At 42.3% G+C, this 22,673-nt stretch overlaps 1 protein-coding gene across 4 annotated transcripts in view; it reads left to right on the top strand.

Moving 5' to 3' along the window:
- Positions 1-230: 230 nt before the first annotated feature.
- Positions 231-22,673, top strand: part of LOC136611245 (protocadherin-10-like) — a 107,233-nt gene continuing 84,790 nt past the window's right edge. For all 4 annotated transcript variants that reach the window (XM_066590678.1, XM_066590676.1, XM_066590679.1 and 1 more), the window contains exon 1: positions 231-2,929. In XM_066590678.1, the coding sequence (XP_066446775.1) occupies positions 425-2,929 (2,505 nt within the window). In that variant the 5' untranslated portion in view covers positions 231-424. The remainder of the gene's footprint in view (positions 2,930-22,673) is intronic.

The following is a 22,673-nucleotide window of genomic DNA, read 5'->3' as shown; positions in this document are numbered from 1 at the left end:
ATATTGCAAATGCCATCCACAGCCTAAATCAACTCCCTCCCTGTGTGTAAAGGGTTAAGCAGAACAGCTGTAAACTGCAGCTCTCAGTTCACTATGTCTCTGTCCACCAATACAGAGGCTGTAATGTGAATTTGGATCCAGCCCTCTTCTAAAATGAAAATAGTTGGGGAGGGGTGATGACTGGGGAGCTGGAAGGAGGGAGGGGGGATTGTTGAAAGTATATTGAAGAAACACAAGTCTATGTAGCAAGATCCTCACATTTAGCAAAGAGCTTCCGATTTTCTGCTATCAGATTGGATTAAGAGATCTTGGCTGGAGCCAGGCTCCCCAGTGACAGAGCTGGAGGAGGATTTTTTTTTTTGCCTGAGGATTTGTTGAGTTGCATTAGTGTGACCAGAGAAGATCCTCAGCAGCAGTGGAGGAGATGTGGTGGGATATGAGGAGAGGACCCTGGTGTGCTCGGATCCTGCTGCCTGCACTGCTCACCTGTTGCCTGGTGCCTGCCTCCAGCCAGATCCGCTACACAGTCCCGGAGGAGCTGGACCATGGGGCATTTGTGGGCAACATCGCGGAGGACCTGGGGTTGGATATCTCCAAGCTGTCGGCAAGGCGCTTCAGGATCGTGTCTGGAAGCAACAAGCAGCACCTGGAGGTGAACCTGGAGAATGGGATCCTCTTCGTCAACGAGAAGATAGACCGGGAAGAAGTTTGCGAGTTCCAGCCGGTTTGTTCTTTGCACTTGCAGGTGGTGATGGAGAACCCCCTGGAGCTCTATAGGGTGGAGGTGGAGATTTTGGATATCAATGACAACGCACCCAGCTTTCCTTGGCATGATTATGTGCTGGAGGTGACTGAGTCTGCAGCTCCCGGTGCCCGCTTCCCACTGGAGAGTGCCCAGGACCCCGATGTGGGCACCAACTCGCTGCGCACCTACAAGCTCAGCCCCAACGGCTTCTTCTCCTTGGAGGTGCAGAGCAGGAGCGACGGGAGCAAATTTGCTGAGCTGGTCCTGGAGAGAGCCCTAGACCGGGAGCAGCAGAGGACACACCGCGTCCTGCTCACTGCCATGGATGGAGGGGTGCCGGAGCGATCAGGCACTGCTCTGATTATAGTCAGCGTGCTGGATGCCAATGACAATGTGCCCACTTTTGACCAGACGTTTTACCGGGTCAGTTTGCAGGAAAATGTGCCCCGGGGGACGCTAGTGATTAAACTGAACGCCACGGATCTGGACGAGGGCACCAATGGGGAGATCGAGTACACCTTCAGCGGGCATGCCCCCCAGAAAGTCAGGGATCTGTTCATGGTGGAGCCTCGCAGCGGCAATGTGAGGGTTAAGGGGATCTTGGACTATGAAAAGTCCAATCTGTATGAACTGTACATACAAGCCAAGGACCGGGGGCCCTCCGCGGTGGCCGTGCACTGCCGGGTGCTGGTCAACCTGCTGGATGTGAATGACAATGCCCCCGAAGTCATTCTCACGTCGGTGTCTACCCCCGTCATGGAGGATGCCCCTCCGGGCACTGTCATAGCTGTCATCAGCGTCATGGATCGGGACTCTGGGGACAACGGGGATGTCAACTGTGACATCCCCAAGAATGTCCCCTTCCAGCTGCACTCGTCCTACAAGAACTACTACACCCTGGTGACCACCGAGATGCTGGACCGGGAGGCAGTGCCCGAGTACAACATCACCATCAGTGCCAGGGACTTCGGCTCTCCGCCGCTGATGACCAAGAAGATCATCACCGTGCAGGTGACCGACATCAATGACAACACCCCGACCTTCGTGCAGCCTTCATACACGGTCTATGTGATAGAGAATAACCCTCCGGGGGCATCCATCTGCTCAGTCACTGCCCTGGACCCCGACTCCAACCAGAATGCCTACCTCTCCTACTCCATCCTGGAAGGGCAGATCCAGGGCATGCCAGTGTCCACATATGTGTCCATTAACTCTGACAGTGGCAACATCTATGCCCTGCGCTCGTTTGACTACGAGCAGATAAGGAACTTCCAGATCAGAGTCCAGGCTCAGGATGCAGGATTCCCCCCACTAAGTAGCAATGTGACAGTCAACGTCTTCATCCTGGACCAGAATGACAATGTCCCTGTGATTGTGTCCCCTTTACCCAAGAATGGCACTGTGGCCACAGAGATTCTGCCAAGGTATGCAGACCCTGGCTACTTGGTAGGCAAGATCTCAGCCATGGATGCTGACTCTGGGCAGAACTCTCGCCTTTCCTACCAGATACTCCAAGCTACTGATTCCACCTTATTCAGCATTGCTTTATACACAGGGGAGCTGAGGACTATAAGGGCACTAGGGGACAAGGATGCGACAAGACACAGACTCTTGATCCAAGTCAGGGACAATGGTCAACCTGCCCTGTCCACCTCTGTTTCCATAGTGCTGACCGTGGTGGACAGCATCCCGGAGACCCCATCAGAATTAAATGACCTGCCTTTAAATTCAGATCCCTCCACCACTTCTTCCCTGACTCTCTATTTAATAGTGTCCCTTGGCTCGGTTTCCTTCACCTTCCTAGTGGCTATAATTGTACTCACAATCATTAAATGTCACAAAGACAGACTGTCCCTGCAGGATTACAAGTGCTCCTCCATGCATACCTGTTGCTGCTGCTGCATGAGCTCTGCATCCTCAGGAGATGTATTCAAAAACTCCAATATCAATCTGCAGATCTCATCTGGGAATAAAGTTCAGACCAACTGCATGGAGTCTTCAGGGAGTGGTCCCCAAAACTATTGTTATAAAGTATGTCTGACCCCGGAGTCAGCCAAGAGTGACTTCATGTTCCTAAAACCCTATAATTCTTCATCCACACAAAACAATGAGAAAATCCCAGAAAAAACAGCCCCAGGAAAAGGTGGACAGAACCCCCCAGCTGTAAACAATGCAGTCAATGAGGTAAATCATGGGTTAAATTAGAAATCTACTCTGCTTTCTCCGTGGTCCACGGCCACTGTAGATTCTAGTAGACTTGAGCTCATATTAGCAGGTGCGCCTTTATCTCTTAAAGGGACAGTAAGCCTAAAATCTATCTTTTTATTTGCTGTACAGGTGAATGCAACCTATTGTGTGTAAACACTTAGGTTTGGAGAGGCAGTGTGTAGTGTTGTTCAAAGGGATTACTGACAGTGAGTCTAATAATGCCCTCCTTTACATCACATAGAGTACCTATAAATCTAAAATATATACATGTTTCTGAATGACCTTCGTATATCTCTTGGGCAGCTTTACTATTTCAGTATAAACTCTGTTCCCTCTAAACCGTGTGCTTTGGAAATGATAGAGTTAAAAATTGCAAACCCAACAGACAAGTACCATAAAGCTATGCATTGGGCTGGTTGACCCTCATTAGTACGTTGTTTAAACCCTTTCTGTTCTAGGGCACACAGTTTAAAGGGAACACTGATTATAAGGCAGCATAGTTTATGTTCAGTGTTTCTTTAAGATTGCCTCTTGTGTTGCAGTGAGCAAAGGGTTATCAGCAGGCTAGACATCACCAGTGATGAAAACCCCCTTTAACTCTCCCCATCTAACATGCTGGTGAATTAATCACCTGCGTGGAAGGAAAATCTCCAGTGGATGCTTTTTTTTACTTAATGTAACTGCTGGAAATAATGATTTAATTAAACAGCTCCAGCCAGTGTGTGCTTTATTAGGAGCAGTAAAAGCAGGGGTATAAGTAAGTGCAAGCTGCATCCTGCTCATGTATTCCTCATATGCTTCCAAGGACATTTATGGAACATCTTCTCCGTGTCCCTAGTTTCATCCTGAGTGTGTAATTTATGTCTTACAATTATTCTGTTCTAACTCCAAGGGCGTCCTTCAGGATGGACCGAATGGATCTTTTCGATGGCTGCGTTGTCATTGCTTTACGTGTGACACATGAAATCAGAGTCTGAGAGCTGTGAATCACTGATCAGTGAGGCTATAAATCCTCCCTGCTCCAACAATAGTGTATTATCTGCTATGCTGGGGGAAGACTGGAGCACCATTACTATGCAGAGCACCAGAGCTGGGGGTACATATGTCTTTCTTATACAGACACTCTTCAGATTAACAAAGCACCAGTGCCTGCTGCTTCCACTGCTGGGAATAAATGCATTGTAATATGTATTAGGAAATAAAAAGCTTAGCGGGCTATTGTGCTCCAAGGTTACTGTGGCAAGAGCACCACACATATCTCCACCCGGGTGTGTTTCAAGATAGGGAAGCATATACTGAATATATGGATGTAGCAAGCATTAACTTGACATTTAATGTGTTATGATAACTTAACTTGATTTACAGCCTTCTAGTACATTGTAGTTACACAATGCAAGAGTCAGGTTAACAATTGCATCATCTATATAGCTGTATACACAAATACACAAACATGCATCTACTTATTTTGACATATATTTGGTAAGCCTTCCCTCACCTATACATATCTCCCTCTACAATGTATCATAATATGTATCATAATTAGAGATGGTAGAATCAATTCAGCAGCTCCAAGATTAGTAGTTTGCATTTTGGAGAATGAATCTGAATTGTTACAAATATTTGCCGAGCTATATATGATAGGGGAATCAATTCAGCAGCTCTGAGATTCACAGTCTGATGGAGAATCAATGGAAAGGAGAATTTTTAAAGATTCGCTCATCTCTAATCACAATTCCTGACCAAGAGAAGGATGTGCTGTCTCTTCTTATCTGTCACATAGAAGGCCAATGACACTCAACCTGTGGCTCAGGAGAGATTCACGCTGCTCCCTGGGGCTCCTATTAGCACTAGAATAGATCTTTAAAGCATGCCGTTGACAGCTGTGACAACAATGAATTCAACCGGAAAATAACATTTAATATCTGAATGGAGCACACATATGGACTGGGCAGCAGTGACTGGGTGGTGTAAGTGGCATGACTGAGCTTGGATGCCACTACTGTGCCAGGTGTTGTCATTCTAGAATTGCACCCTGATCTGCTATTATCTTATTTTCTCTGATGCACTTGCTGTTAATTTCATGCTGAATATAAGCACAAAGGAAGGCATGATCTAAGTAGACTGTGATTTGGCAAGACAACCACCAGATGGCAACATTTCATAAGGAAACACCCAGATGTAAGTCTAAAAAAAACAGTGACAATGTACAGTATGTATTAACAAACTGGATAGAAAAAGCACAACATAGTTAATTCACACAAATCAGTTTCATCCCCCCCTCCTCTGCAAAAATCTCTTCATTTACTTCAGAAATGTTTGACTTGTTATTACCGGTTCACAAATCTACTTTAAAACAAAGTGCTTGATATGAAGGGTTAAACCTGTTTAAAAAGGCCTAATTAGTCAGAGCCTACACAGTATGTATTATCTTTGACAATTAATTAAATCTAATTTTGATGTATTACTATAATGTACCTTTCAGGACCATGTCGCTTACTAAAAATAATTAGCTGTCAGGACTAGATAAGGCTTGAACTTAGGTGAGGAGGGGGTAAATACTTCTCTTCTAATATTACTAGCTAATAATGGGTTCTGTGAGGAGCGCCTGCTGTCCCATGTAGCATTAGTTTTTTTTTAATGATCTCAAAATGAATAAGCAGCAACATTAAATTGACTTTTAACCCTATCTTCTGGATGACTTTCTATGATATTCCTCATTTGAAGGGGTTAAAAGGTTTTATATTAAAAGGGCTCAAATAAGTGCTTGTAGTTTTAAGCTCATTTTGCATTACAATTCAGTTCCGGGGAACTGATCTCAGGAACTGTCCCTATACGTGGTCTCTATGGGTGAGATGCACAGCTATGACTTATCTTGCCTAGGAAGCTACCCATACTGGAACATGCAAGGCCGGGCTTATACGACAGTAATTAGCGCAAGCACGCAGCAAGTACGCAAATGATGTGTACTTGCTCTGTGCCACCAATCCCCATGCACTATCTTGGTATGTATATGCACATAATAGACATCAAGATAGGACATGATGCAATTTTTTTCGTGTGCGTATTTTGCACAACCCATGTGAGCGACAACATGAGAGTGTATTTGTGTAACCATACACTTGTGTAAGACAGCCATAAATCATGAGGATACTTCTAAAATTTTCTCTGGGCATGTGAGCCATGTGTGTTCTGCTACTACAACCTCATATCTCCTTTAGCAACATGTTAAATCAGCAAGGAGTTCAAGTTGTCTTAGTAATGAAATGTACATATATACATCTTTCTCTCTCTGTATATATATATAATATGTTGCAAACTTTCCATAGTCTGCCTAAGTTTCATGGCCGCTCCGCCAATTGGCCAATGTACTGTACTAGGGGAGCTGGGGTGCTTTTACTGATACAGAAATATTCAGAATTGCAAAAGAGATTTTAGATCATGTTGTAATATTAAAGAGTAGCTAAGTGACTGGACCCCCACCAAGCTGACGGGGCTAATGGCACAGTGCGGGTCTCCAGGATAGGCATATGTCGTACTGTCATAGCCAACTCATCTACAGCATTCATAATATATTTCTCACTGATCCTCACCAAGACGATAGTGTTAATAGCACAGTGGGGGTCTCCAGGATAGGCAGATGTCTCACTGTCATAGCCAGCTCATCTATAGCAGTAGCAGTTTATTTCTAGCTGATTATAAGAAATAAAATATTCAAGAGTATGTTTTATTTATTGGGGATTTTGTAATATATTTTCACAGCATTTAATGACTAGGATCATAAAGATACAGTATCAGTTCTGGAGTTCTATCAACCTGTGGAGAAAGGTCACCAGCATCTTGGACGCAGCCTCCTTCGCTTAGACTAGGTCTTCATAATATGAGGCTAATGTTACCCCGCCCATTAGATTAATGTGGGTATCTGCCAACAATATGATGTGTAAAGGGACCGCCCGACTGTACCAGATGGCAGATGTTTGGGGAAGCAAGGATTGGGCATGTTGGATTTCAATATCCTTACTCCCTTGTTGACTTAAAACATGTTGTAAGAAGTGTCTGCTTCTTCTTGAGTCAAGAATATGGGGAGGTAGGAAGGAGTGATAGAGCTGTCATCCAAAGAAATTTTTGCCCAGCAGCTATCTTATGTGTATGGCCAGCTAAGACATTGTGTTGTGTGTTTTCATGTCTGGTTTCAAAATGATTTTACTTAGAATGTCTAAGCTGCATATCAGGTTTGGAGGTGCTTTATATAAAATATTAGGGTAATGCATCACTTGCAATTACTAGAGTAATTTCTCCTACAAAGAGTAGAATAGAGCTTGAAAAATAGCCGGGCAGGTAGAGAGTTTCAGATCCCTCAATGTTACTTAAGCATCTACCAGTAAGCTCTACATTGCTGTTCATTACTGCAGTTCAGCGTTCCCCAACCAGTGGGTCACAGGTAACTCTCCAGCTCTCGGCATGGGGCTTACCGGCTGTAGATACTGTTGTGCACAAGCAACATAGCATTACTATAATTTGGTTCTAGCGTCAAAGCCATATCAATGGCAGTTAACACTTGGATGAAAATCGTATCATTTAGTCATATCTTTAACAAACTTTTCACTTTTAATATGTGTTGAATATATAATATAACCTATCATGCTGATAAAGGGCTCACGACTTACAAGATGCTGGAGACCTTCCTGTAATGTATAGTCTGTATAGCCTGTAAATGTCATGGTCTGTAGTCAGCTGACCGGCTGCTGGAAAAGGCACATAAAATCTGAATTCTTCTGATATTTGTATAGATTTACCTGCTAACAACCCATATTGGTTGCACTCAAACTATATCGGTCATTTTAATGATGCCCTAAACTCCACCTGCCTTGCCCAAAGCCGTATTCACATGGCTATAATATGTGATGAACCGTGCAGAAGTAGTTGTTGTTCCTATCAACCCTCTAGTTTTATCCTATAAACTAGTAACAAAGAATGGAAGCTCTCTGTTATAAGGTAGCATAGTTTAGAATATCAATTAATCGTTAGAAAATAGAAATATAGTCCAGCTCACCAATTGCTGCCTCTAGTCACATGGAAATGAAGGATTACACCAAATGTCTTGCAGTGTATATAGAAAAGTTTAGCTTATTAAGATTAGGATAAAATCCAAGGCATTATTGAATTACTGCCTAAGATTAGAGATGAGCGAACGTACTCGGTAAGGGCGATTTCGCAATCGAGCACCGTGATTTTCGAGTACTTCACTACTCGGGTGAAAAGTACTCGGGTGCGCTGTGGGTGAGCGGGGGGTTGCAGCTGGGATTGGGGGGGAGAGGGAGAGAGAGAGGGCTCCCCCCTGTTCCCAGCTGCTACTCCCCACTCCCCTCAGCAACCCCCCGCCCCACAGCGCACCCGAGTACTTTTCACCCGAGTAGTGAAGTACTCGAAAATCGCGGTGCTCGATTGCGAAATCGCCCTTACCGAGTACGTTCGCTCATCTCTACCTAAGATCCAACATGCAAGACCAGTACAGTAAGATGGTTCAGACCATGCATGGGTCAAAACATGTTAGAGATGCTTGTTCTGTGTGTTGGATTGTATGCAGTAATGTAATAAAGTCTTGGATTTTATATTAAGGCCCATTTACATGCAAAGATAAACCTTCAAGCTCTTTTTGCATAAAGTGTTCATGGACACTAATGTCCATTAACACTTTATCATCTTCATTTGCATGTAAAATGGCTTCTGGGAGCTGTTTGCAGAGCCCAGCATGTGATTACACACACACTGGGCTCTGCACACAGCTGCCTTGTTCTTCATGCGGCTCCCGGCAGAATACAATGTAATCTCCTGGCTCCCGTAGAGAACACAGCATGCGGTCTGTTAAGAGATACTTTATCTCTCTGCAGCTGCACAATGAATTTTAAGTTCACCTTAAAATCATCGTTCCGACAAAAAGTGCATGATGGCAGCATTTACATGTAACTTTTATCACTCATTTGCAGTCGTTTGAATGAATTTTGAACGATAATCGTTGCGTGTAAATGGGCCTTTAATCTTAGATGCTGCACTTTTTTATATAGTCATCAATTAATCTTTTATCTCACATACTGGACTGAAAAACTAAAAACGTAAACTCCAACGATGCCCGCACACGGAGGGATTTATACTGCGGAATCCATGGCAGGCATCCTCACTGTGGTTCTGCAGAAAATGCCGTCCATAGCTTGCTATGGGAAATCGAATCTTACTCGACACAAGTGGAAATCATTTGGGATTTTCGCTCGCGGAAATTTTTGTGCGAATTCTGCACTGCCAGCTTCCATTGAAGTCAATGGAAACCGTCCAACCTCGAGCCACTTGGCAGTATAGATGAAAACGAAAGAACACAGGTACGCAGGGTCATCGCCGAATGCGGAATCCGGCTCTGCCAAGTGCAGGCGACCTCAAACTTTATTGTTCTTCAACTTTTTGGAATATACAGAAATGTTCCTGCATCTCTTGGAGCATTTCATAACAGAATGCTTCTCCTTGGAGGTGTACAGCAAAGAAGTTGCTTCTTATTGCTTTTCTTGACATGAATTGGTGAAGATCAGGGTCAGTGATACAATTTAGAAAAGTGCTGGGTTTAAATTCTAAGGCACTATAAAAGCAGTTGTCACTTTTAGTATTTAGGACTGCAACCTTTAGGGGACAAACTCAAACTCATAGTGTAGATCAAACAGTGTGAATCCTACTGGAGGCTTGGATTGATATTAAGGCATCACATGTTGCCTGCAGTGAGGTCTCCTCTTTCATGCCCTTTATGATACTGAATCAGGTAGATATTTTCTGCACGGGAGTCCTTGCTGAGGCGTATGAGTCACCCAATGACATACACACATTCATTGATGCCATTTAACTTCTCCCCTCTAGTGATCAGCTCTCAGAACAATCATGCTCATCATTGATATCACTGTCTCCCAGTAGACGTCTTGTCAAACTGCATATAGATTTATTAAGATGGGCAGGTTGGCAGAATAGTAAATGCCATGACCTACATAGATCTTTTTGACATGACCTATATAAATCTACTCCAAGTCTAAATTGTCACAGAAAGTAAAATTATTTTCTGCGTCCGTGTCCACTTTAAAAACTCCATTTGGACTTGAGAATAATCGGCTGTTATATTGCCATTTCCCATTGACACATAAAAGGATTAATGAAGGGATTCTGTTACATTCAAATTGTCAATAGCATTGAATGCAAATAATGTGTACTAATGAACTTCCCCTAATTATTTAATCAGTGAAATCATTAGCATTTATATCGCCAGCATTATACTCATCCACTAATTCCTTCTGCGATGTTTATTTTTTGTTTCATGCAGTCTCTATTTTTGGCATTTATTCTAGTTGTAAATGCACAAAGTTTCCTTTTCCTCGGAGATTTGAGAACTGTCTTGAGTTTCAATCAGTATGAGCCCTACTGATGTGATTTTTGCTGCCTTTCAACTTTACCGTTAGAAGGGCAGACAAGCTGCAAACTTGAGTTCAAATGTTCCATTTAATATGGTCACAGTTAAGCTGGCAGACAGATTTTTCCCATGTGGCCAATTCCAAAGACACAAGCAATTTGATGGGAAAATGCCAGTTTGTTACTGTTCTCTATACTTTTTTTTGTGTTTTACTCATTTTCTGTTTTAATGAAAATGAGAAACTTTGGACAATATAAGAAAAAGTTTCAATGCAGTTAGTAATAAAGGGTTTCAGGAACTTGACAGAATTGAAGATAATTGGCAAATGTTACTGGGGGATATAATTTTCCTTATTGCTCCTGCTAAGGAGTAACATTAGTAGGGTTTAAAGGGGGTTTGGTATTCTGTTTCAGCAATGAAGTATTATTTCTTTATAAGATGAAAAGTCATACAATTTTCTGCTTTGCGCTTTCCTTTTATATCAGTTTAATCAGTAACAAACTAATAATTCAGGAAAAGTCATGCCTGTCTATAAACAATATGTGCTGGTCATGTGATGCGGTGCGGCACCTGTTACAGTACAGTTATCAGATCTCGCTTTTCTAATAGTCCGTGATCCTGTGTGATCACCACATGACCAGGGCAGATTTATATTCACTGAGATGTTGTAAAATGTAGGAAACTGATAAAGCCAGTAAATTAAGAAATGGTATAACTTGTCATTATACAAAGACTAGTAATTATTAGGTAATTATATAGTACCAGTGTTTCTGGTGTCACAATGCACCACACAGCTCTGCTACATGTACATCACATACAGCTCTGCTACATACCATCTTCATACAACAGGGATAAAAAGCAGCACAGCAGAGTCCTGAACACACAGATCACCCCCTAGTCATGTGACTCTGGACTCCTCCCACAAATAGATTGTCCAGATCTGTGGCACTCAATGTCCAAATATAGGGACATAAGCAAAGGATAACTGTAATATACTGAGTGTGTGTAAGGTACCAATGTGTTTATAAAGTTACAAACCAGTTTGAATTTGAGCCCGGGTGGAGTAAAAGTGTATCATGACTCAACGAGTTGTTACAACTTTCTGTGCCCTGGTTTATTTCCCCTTTCAATTGCTTTACAATAGAATTTGTTATGTTAAAATAAGATAACAATAGTTTTTAATGGCTTAAGAAAAGATAAGCTGTTGCTGATAACATGCCATCAGCTTTATTTTTTTGTTTGATATTATAGGATATAGACATTAAATAACCAGCCATGTTGTTGATCCGGGGCTTGGCATCAGGTAGGAATTTTCAAAACACAGGGATTATTCTGACTGCCAATATGGAGTCGGGAAGGAATTCTTTCCCCCCAAATGCATATTAGCACTTTCTGCTTAGCTTAAGCAGTGCTGCTGATTAGAGCCACCTGATAGGCTCTTCGGCACCATGTGACTACACAGCGTGCACGCAGATTTCCTTCAGCAGCCGTGCACTACACACTACAGTTAAGCAGACGTGCACTACACACTACACTTAAGCAGCACGGGGTTAGGTTTAGGGTTACCTAAACCTAACCCCAACCCCAACCCTAAACCTAAACACTAACCCTAAAACTAACCCTAAACCCTAACCCCGTGCTGCTTAAGTGTAGTGTGTAGCGCACGTCTGCTTAACTGTATTGTGTAGTGCACGTCTGCTGAAGGCAATCCGCGTGCACGCTGTGTAGTCACGTGGTGCCGAAGAGCCAATCAGGTGGCTCTAATCAGCAGCGCTGCTTAAGCTAAGCAGAAAGTGCTAATATGCCCCCCAAATGGGTTAAATTGGCTTCTGCCTCATTGTTTTAGTTTTGCCTTCCTCTGGATCAACAAGGGGGTGGAAACAGGCTGAACTAGATTGACATTGTCTCCCTTCAGCCTAACATACTATGTTTTTTTCTGAGATAGTGGGTGGAGACTATTTGATATTATGATGCCTCCTATATACTAAACATGAAGAAAACAGCAGATTCTGTTCTTTGATTCTCTGTAGCACATGCAGAGAAAAAAACAGCATCATGGGAGACATTATACAGCAGTACTGAGCAGAGTAGATGAGATTCCATAGTAATATAGTATGTTAGGCTGAAAACAGACATATGTCCATCCAGTTCAGTCTGTTACTCCCCCAGTGTTGATCCAGAGGATGGCAAACAAAGCCCAATGAACTACAAGCCAATGTTCCCCTTTTAGGGGAAAAATACCTTCCCGACTCCAATCTGGCAAGTCCAGCAGCTGTAACACAGTAAACATCATTAGCTGCAGCAGCATCTGTGTGTGAGTATCTCTGTTTTTCACACGGCAGCAGCTTCCTCCTCCCCTCTCCATAGACTTCTATGGGCAGAATTAAATAAACATCCACCTCCACTTCCTGTTTCTCTGTCACTAGAGATGGACTTCATTTGACAAGAGACAGTAAACAGCAAATAAGAGAGAAGAGAGAACCATACTGGACAGCACTTTAGAGTGAATTTCAAGCACAAAACATCATGTCAATTAAATAAAGTGTTATACACTTTGGCTAGTTATCAGATTGGCTACCATATTTACTCAAGTTGTTCAAAAATGGGGAGACCATTTAATTTATAGCGTATTCAAAATATTACTATTTTATTTTGTAGTAGATGGAGGAATATTTTTTTGGTTGTGTTACACGGTAGGCAGCACATATCTTTGTCATTTAAATAGGAAACCTGTTGTTAAAAATTTGAATACTACTCCTGAATATCATCCAGAGCTTCCCACTCAGCACCACCTAGTAGCTTATTACATACATTAAACACAATAAGAAATCAGCAAGCAGTAAATGTCTAAACTCTTAGGTGTGGCTGCATGAAGCCACAATTTTATCCCTCAACTCTGTCTCTCCCTGCTTGTGTATAGGGAAAGAGCTGTCAATCAACTTGCTGAGGGTGGGAGTGTCTCACGTGGCCCACCTCTTTGACTTGAGAGCTCTGTTCCTGTGCCAATCAGGCAAACTTCAAAGTGTATTTATTCTAAAATGCTGCTGTGTTTCAGAAAAACTCTTAAGACCCATCTACACACAAAGATAACCTTTCAACAACTGAATGATAGAAAGATTTTGCGATCTTTTTGCATAAAGTATTAATGGCCAGTAATTGCCATTAACACTTTATCATCTTCATTTGCATGTAAATGAGCCTCCAGGAGCTGTTTGCAGATCCTAGCATTTGATTAGTCACATGCCCAGATGTGTGAGCAGCTGCATTGTTCTCACTGGGCTTCCAGCAGAATATAATGTAATCTGCTGGCTCCTTGTGGAGAACACAGCCTGTGGTCTACTGGAGATAAATGATGGATTTTAAGTTCACCTTAAAATTATCCTTCAAATGAAAATTGAACAATGGCCACATTTACATGTAAAGTTTATCACTCAAATTTGGTCGCTTGAACGAATTCTGAGAGATAATCGTTAAGTGTAAATGGGCTTTTGCATGGGGGCACAGTGCAGATCTGTCTCTGGTTCATACTGTCTGTGGTTTGAGCAGCATGAACCTGGTAACAAGTCTCCTTTAGGGCGCCCACCCACTGGCGTTTTTTTACCTGCGTTTTGCGTTTTGCGTTTTTCCTGCACAGGCATAGAGATAACATGTGTTCCTGTCCACTGGCGTTTTTTTTGCGTTGCGTTTGCGTTTTTAACATAGGAACTGTCAGTTGCACATGTGTCCTTATTTTTCTCCTAATGCACCCATGAAAGTCAATGGAAATTAATGGAAAAGCCGCGAAAACGCCGCGAAAAACGCGCAGAAAAATCGCGGTAAACGCAGCGAAAAACGCAAATGCCAGTGGGTGGGCGCCCTTAAAGTGGTTAAAAAAATGGAGGTTAAGGGCTTTTACCCACTAGTGTTTTTTTAACACTACGATATTGCTGCGTTTTTTTCAATGGGACTTTCTAATGTTAAAATCGCATCACACAAAAATGCACAAATGCGCAAATGCACAAACTGGCGTTTTTTCTGTGATGCGATTTTAACATTAGAAAGTCCCATTGAAAAAAACGCAGTGATATCGCAGCGTTAAAAAAAAACGCTAGTGGGTAAAAGCCCTAACTTTAAAAAAAAAAAAAAACTTTCACAAAAGTGAATAATTTAAACATTTTCTCACAGTATTTGATATCTCATATTTGCTTTCTATATACATACAAAACAGACTGAGAGATTGCCCTCCTAGGTAGCATGTATGTATTGACCTGCCTATTATCATGGTTGTTGCAGTATTAGCTGGGTTAGGGTCCTATGACACAGGACGACTATTGGGCATTTAAGCTCCCATCAGTCCTCCCAGCGATTATTGCTCCTGTGCTTTCACACAAGAATGAATCATTCATTGAATGAAGGTGGAGTGCAGCAGAGATCGCTTCCGGATGCCCTCCCCCATTCATAGTAAACAAGCAGTTGATCATAGATGACACGGGCCAAACGTCATTTGATTTTTTTATGCCTGCCTAAACTAAATGACAAACGATCAGCAAACAAAATTATAATTTGTTTCTCAGACCCTGGCAGCGTTCACACTAAATTATTATTGTTCAATTTTGCACAATCCAGTGATAATCGTTCAGGGTAAAGGGGTCCTTAGAATGCTGTATATCATTACAATAGCAGAAACCACAATCACTGGATTTAGATAAGTGGGATTTTTTCTGGCTGGGGCTGGGATCAGAGTGTTAAGACAACAGAAATACAGGTTAAGCTTTTGATCACGACCTGAAGGTTGTGGGTTCAATCCCCGCTTGGTTCAGGTAGCTGACTCAAGTTTGACTCAGCCTTCCATCCTTCCGAGGTCGGTAAAATGAGTATCCAGCTTGGTGGGGGGAAATAAATAAAAGTTGTCGCTATCCAAATAACAAGATTTATTAGTGCATGCTTCATTGTTAAATGTCTTTGCTGTCCATATCTTGTATGGGGACTCCATTTATATATTTTATCTTTCTCGTTAGTGAGCAGGTTCCAATGTGAAAGCTTCTGTGGTTACCTCACGTTGGTTTTATTTCTCTTTTCTGTTAATCAGTAGAAAAGATCTGATAAACCATGCATACAGATGGTATTTCTGTCCGATTTTCAGACTGAAAAATCAGTCCACAAATCGGACAGAAATGGCACCCACTCATTTAAATGCATGTGTGCACATGGTTGGAAAGTACTGGAGTAAAAAGAATCGCAGCACGTCCTATTCTTCTCAGACATAAATAGCACATGTACATGTGCAGGGTCCCATTCATCGACAACACACAAATGGGATGTCCTTGCACTGTCAGATCTGAGTTGAGCCCAAGAATACCAGGCACAACTTTTAATTCGCCTGTGTGCATGTACCCTTACTATCAAACATGCCCTATAATGGCTCACAATTTTTTTCTGGAGGCACGGCTATTACAGATTTTCATTCATTTATTCTTAGTGCTCACATGTCTAAAGGATGTAACGTGTAGATGTTGTTAAATTGTATGTTAATGTTTTATGATTGATACCATAGGCAGGTGGACTGTGTATTGTAAGTATTGAATAGCAAGCTGCTTGCATCAAGTTTCCCTCTAAGCTGTTTGTTCTTGAAATGCTTATAGTTACAACTGAGTATATTGACCTTATGTTCTAAGACAGCAGAAATGCAGTCCTAAGCTCTTGCTTATGACCTGAAGGTTGTGAGTTCAATCCCCGTGTGATTCAGGTAGCCGGCTCAAGGCCTGACTCAGCCTTCCATCCTTCCAAGGGCGGTAAACTGAGTACCCAGCTTGGTGGATGAGGGGGGGGGGGGAATAAATAAATTACTTGAAAGCGCTGCAGAATAAGTTGGCACTATACAAATAGCAAGATTTTATTTATTGTAATTTTAGAAGACTGTTTTAACTCTTCACTTTCCAGAGTACACAACTTGGAGGGAATACTGCTTTTGGCCGAAGTTTACCTCATTTATCAGGCATGCAAGTCAAATGAATACAGTTCCTATGGAACCATTTTGAGGTCCCATTCTGGGTTTCTTCACCTGAAATTAAGATTACCTGTAGAGCTCCTAATTAGGGACACAGTCTGTTTGGCTGGCAGATGTTTGCATTTTGTAGTTCACAAAAATGGCACTTAAGGCTCTTTTACATGGGCCTATGATTAGGCACAAGCATTTGTTTGCTGATCATCTGCACATGTGAATATGTCCGCGATCAGCCGACAAATGAGTAAGTATGTGGGCATAAAAATGCTCACTTGTTGGCAGCATGTCTGCCTGTGTAAGGCCTCTTTCAAACGCGCACAAAAATCATGCACGTTAAAAAGAACGCTAGTGGGTAAAAGCCCTTACTTAAAAAAAAAAAAAAAAAAACATTCACAAAAGGGAATAATTTATAAATTTTCTTACAAAATTTGATAATTCATATTTGTTTTCTATATACATACAAAACAGACTAAGATATTTCCCTCCTAGGTAGCATGTATGCATTAGAACTAATGGTTTCCTATGGGAACGTTCAGATGTTTTTTGCGTGTCTAAAATTCCTTCATCTGAACATTCCCATAGGAAACCATTGTGTCTAATAGCCGCGAGTTTTTAATATGCACGATTTTTGCGCACTTAGGTCTCTGTGTCAAAGAGGTCTTAAGAGGACGACAGGCTGGCAATGAGGTTGAGGAGTTCGTAAATCGGTGTTCAGCTTGTGCACATGGCAAGAGTCGCCGTAAGACCCTTAAGAGACCGTTAAGACCGCTGCCAGTATCTGGTAGTCCGTGGTCGCACGTGTCCATGGATTTTGTCACTGACCTGCCTCTGTCACAAGGGTGTTCCACTATTTTGGTAGTTGTTGACAGGTTCTCGAAAATGTTGCTCTGAAAAAATTACCGTCTGCCGCTGAATTAGTGAGGATTTTCCTTAAAGAGATTATAAGGTTGCACGGAATACCGGTCAATATAGTTTTGGATCGGGGGGTGCAATTCGTGGCCCAATTTTGGAGGGCCTTCTGTAAAAACTTGGGAACATCTCTGTCCTTCTCATCAGCGTTTTATCCGTAGACGAATGGGCGAACAGAACATAAAAATCAAGACCTAGTACAATACTTGCGTCTTTTTGTGGGCGAGAGGGTCAGTCGGTGGGTAGAGTTCTTACCCTTGGCCGAATTAGCCATAAATAATCGTATATGTTTGGCAACGGGGGTGTCACCTTTCTTTTGTGTGTTTGGTTGGCATCCCCGGTTCCTGACTGCCATTCCAGTACCTACAGTTTGTCCCGCAGTTGATGTTGTTACTAGTGAGTTGCGGGAGGTCTGGAATGGTGTACACAAGAACCTGGAGGAAGCAAGTAGTCGTATGCAACTACGTAGTTTTAAAAGGTCCACTGTTTCGGAGCCATTTGAGGTCGGTCAGAAGGTCTATCTGTCCACGAAGAATTTAAAATTGAAGCTTCCCTCGGTAAAGTTGCGCCACGTTTTATCGGTCCCTTTGCCATAACATTAGTCGTTAATCCTCTTGCCTATGAGTTGGATTTACCAGGTTCTTGGAGGGTACATAGGGTGTTTCATAAATCCCTTTTGAAGTTATTTCTCCCTCCAGACAAGACCTATCTTTCTGGCATATGGGCGAGAAAATGAGAGATGCAGCCCTGAGATTGGTTGATGTCCCAGCTTGCAGATCCCAACTATTTGGTTTAAGTCATAAAGTAAAGTGTGTTAAAGTGCTTATAATCCACTGAGCAATTAGTCTAATTGTACCGGCTAATGAATACCCTCATTCTAGTGGATAAATACATTTCTGTGGTGCAGAGCAATTTGTTGTAGTAAATTTTATTCACTCTAGACAAAGACTGAAATAAAAGCCTTGAACAGTGAGCCTGTATTTCTATTATTGCACATGACCTGTTGTAATAGTCTCAATGTCATAAATGCTACCCGTTGGACTGATGTGCAGCTGACGGCTCTGCTGTACAAGGGTATATAGAGCCGACAGAAGGAATAGCACGTGCCTGATCAACCTTTGTCACTCCAGCTGTTGATTAGGTTTAACTTCTTCCATCACTTTTAGGTTAAGATGGAGATAATGCAATTTCATCCAGACAGTATCATTTATGTAACTTGTTTGTCTTTGGATTGGAATTTGATTGCAATCACTTCGGTTTTTTGCATGTGTTGCTGCTTTAAACACTACATTATCATTTTAGAACAATTTCTGTTATCAGGATGTGGCATTGTGAATGTAAAAAAGAGATCGTCTGTGCAGATAATCATGCCGTCTTTTATCCTGATACAATTAATTACTCATATACTGCTTTGGATATATGCAGACTATTCTCAGCAGTCTGCAGAGGCTTGATGGGGTAATTTAAGAAGCACATGCACATATGTATGTTCCTTTTAATGTGCAATATGTCTACATGATTGGTGTGTCCGTAGAAACTCTAGTGTTATTCTTCTATGGTTTTCACTAAAAGAATGCAAAAAAAAAAAACTATGTCTGGGGGTAGCCTTATGGAAGTAATTAAGCCAATCTACCAAAGGTGGAAGCCAGTCCACCAAAGCTATTCACCTAGGTTGTAAATATGAAGAATGAAGTTCAGCCATCTATGTTTCTTTTCTTGTATATTAATGCTAGCTATACAGGTTTTACAATCATGGCTCTAGAGGTCTACGTCTGAGGGCTCCTTCACACGTGTTCTGTGAATTCCGGTCAGCCACGTTATGGCCGCAGTGTGCCAAAAATTGCATGAACATCGCATGAATTGCACGAATGAAAATCGCATGAACGAGAGACAGCCATGACCAAGTCACGGCTGCATTTCCCGTTTATGCGTCTGTTCAGACGAGTATATGTTGCACCCGGAATACCGTCAGACTAGGGGAGAGAGTTTAGCTCTGCTAAGCTCCCTCCCCCTTTCCTCCCCCTTTCTACCCCTTGCCGGCTGCCAGCAAAGGGATGGGGTGGAACAGGGAGGGTGCTAGTGTGCTAATCTCCCGCTCTGTGCTGCCTCCCACCCTTGCAATAGCCAGCAAGGGTCGAGGAGGGGAGGGAAGGGAGAGGGAGTTTAGCAGAGCCGCTGCTAAATTCCCCTCACCTCTCTTTTCCGGCAACTCTCATAGGCTCCCTTAGGAGTCTATGGGACTGGCCGCCATGTTCCGGCTAGAAGATAGGCCCCGACCTATCTTTTCCAGCCAGCATAAAAATGTCCGACTAGAATGCGCACTGTATGCGCTATCTTTTCCGGCTGGCTGTTTTTACGCACCGGAAAATTGGCTATCTGAACTGATGCATTTGAATTCAATGCGTTAGATGGTCACGTATATCAGCGGCTGATACACTCTTGTGTGAATAAGCCCTGATGTATACATACCCTACAGTTTCAACAGACATTGTGCGGATTTATGGCATAAGAGTCCATTTTTGGCATTCTTTTTACAGTTTAAGGCCTATATAGTTATAAAGCATAGGCTATTATCACACGTACAAGTCACAGTATAGCATGCATTTGGCAGATAGATTCAAATGTATGGCCATATATGCAGTATACTTTTGCATCAGGCAAAATTTAAAAAAGGCAAAAAAACTTAATTCCTCTCTCCCTCTCCAGGAAAAAGCCCATTACACAGATGTCTATTGTATGCTGCATATTTTATGGATCTATTTATGTCTTTATTCAGGAACATGCTAATGTAACTTATCACTTTTACTAAGTTTATTGTTTGCGTGTGAAAGTGCTTAATGGAATAGAAGTAAAACAGAACTCCCAATACTGAGTCATTTTATAGTGGGTTCTATAAGTCCTCCATACATTCTATACCAAGCATCAACATCCTGGTCCTCACTGTCATGTAATGTTTCTCCACCACAAAAGCAACAGAGCATCAAAATCTGGTATTCCTAATTAACTTTTTTTAAGTTAATCAGTGTCCTTTGATATTTGATGCCCCCAGAAGTGTCTGTTGATTGGTATATACAGAATTCAATTTAAACTCACTACCTTCATCCACAAAGCCCTCCACAACGCAGCACCCCCCTATATTGCTTCCCTCATCTCAATCCATCACCCAGCCTGGGCTCTCTGCTCTGCTAACACAACTAGACAGCGCGCCCCTCTAATTCGAACTTCTCATTCCCGCCTCCAAGACTTCTCCAGAGCAGCACCAGTCCTCTGGAATGCACTACCAAAGGCTACCCGGGCAATCCAGGACTCGCAGAACTTCAGGCATGCTCTAAAAACGCACCTCTTCAGGGAGGCATACCGAATTCCCTAAACAAACCCCTCTGTACTCCACCTGATAACATACTCCCTGACCTACTGACTGTAATCCCTGCTAGCCATCATAAACCGCTCCTGCAGTCATACCGATTCTGCCGTCACACGGCTAAATGTCTGACCATTGTCTATGTGTATAGCATCCCACACTCTCCACCTCACCATACCGCGCACATCTCCAGCCCCTTTACCTTCTGTATAACCCCACTATCTGTAGTATGTAAGCTTGTTGGAGCAGGACCCTCACCCCTATTAATTCCATCAACTGATTACTATGTAACCGTGGTTCTGTAGATTTTGTACTTTTGTCTTTCTGTATTCCCCCAGTCTATGTAAGCTCTGTGGAATATGTTGGTGCCATACAAATAAAAATTATTATAATTATATCTTTTGGGTGTGCCTTGGGATATGTAGCTGATCTTCATTATGCCTTGCAAATGAGTGATGGAATAATGTACTCATAACACCAACTATTGGAAGCTAGCTGTCATGGCATGCTGGCTGCGAATGAGGATCAGGACCGGGGTGATGTTATGACATCAGACCCATTCCATATGCTCCTCACTGTCATTTTGGAGCTAGACCCTGATGGGTAACACTACTTTGTCAGTCAATGGACAGATTGGTTGCCTGGGAGGTGGGCATATTTATTCCAACTTCTCCTCGACACCAGTTATACTCATAAGCCCCATTTACACACAAAGACAATCTTTCAAACAATTGAAAGATTGAAAGTTTTAGTGATCATTTTGCTTAAAGTGTTAATGGACACTAATGTCCATTAACACGTTAACATCTTCATTTGAGTGCAAAAGGACCCCCAGAAGCTGTTTGCAGAGCCCAGCATGTGTGACTCTGCAACCAGCTCCTGGAGGCCCTCTCACATGCAAATGAAGATGATAAAGTGTTAATGGGCATTAGTGTCTATTAACACAATGCAAAATAATCCCTAAAACTTTCAATCTTTCAATCGTTTGAAAGATTGTTTTTGTACGTAAATGGGCCTTTACTTTTAGGATAAGTCTGCTGGAGATTTACTGATTTACTTATTTATCTGGAGTGTTTTGCATCTTATTCCCTGTACTCTTGTGGTTTGATATTTATTTAATGTGTTATCTAACCTTTGTTTCCTGTCACCATCTAGGGAAAGTTAGAATTTCTCCAGGTTCCTGACGTGGGGTCACCCTCATCAGGACGAGCACTCTACTAGTAGGTAGGGTCTTCCCATATCTTAGCGTTTAGAGTTAGATTCCCTGTCTTCCCCCGTTTTGTGTTTCTTTCTTACATTTTTGTCTTCTGTGTTTATACTGTGCATGTATATTCATGTATATTTACTCATCCTTTTAGGACGCAATAAATATGTCTGGGCTGGACGTAATAGTAGCTATCATATAAGATATTAATATCTGACCTTTTAACAGGCCTTGCAAAATGACTCGGAATGTGAGCCACATAGAATACCTATGCACATACAGCTGTTTTGGGGTATGCACCCGGGCCCAGAAGCCTTAGGGGGCCCATAAGGCCTCTCCTCTCTTTATAGGGAGCCCAGTACTATGAATAAAGCATTATAGTTGGGGGCCCTGTTACAAAATTAAGCATTAGTGCCCCGAAGCTTCGAGTTACGCCTCTGGGTATGTACAATGGGTACTCTGGTTTTGCTTACATCTCAGTCATGTTGCAAGCTTGGATATTGACTCAGGATAGCTTCCCTCCAATAAGTGGTACTATGGGGGATTATTCCATCACTCATTTGCATAGCTTTTTCCCAGAGAGCATTGCATGGCCTGTAAGATACACTACACTCGCGTGGCGCTCTCTATAAGGAGAAACTTTACCCTCCCAGACTGACTTATTAATGTCTTTAAAGCCTTTCTCTTATATTTTAAGCTGCTGATTCCCGGTTAATTGCTCTCGGGCTTTTATTCCTTCAATAGCTCATATATATCCTATAGTCAGGTATCTAGAATGGGGTGGTTAACAGTGGAATAAAATAATATATGATGTCAGTTGCGGTTTCT

Source organism: Eleutherodactylus coqui, chromosome 2 (assembly GCF_035609145.1).
Source record: "Eleutherodactylus coqui strain aEleCoq1 chromosome 2, aEleCoq1.hap1, whole genome shotgun sequence".
Taxonomy (NCBI): Eukaryota; Metazoa; Chordata; class Amphibia; order Anura; family Eleutherodactylidae; genus Eleutherodactylus; species Eleutherodactylus coqui.
Note: the sequence above shows the minus strand (reverse complement) of the source record. Positions and strands in the feature narration are given on the sequence as shown.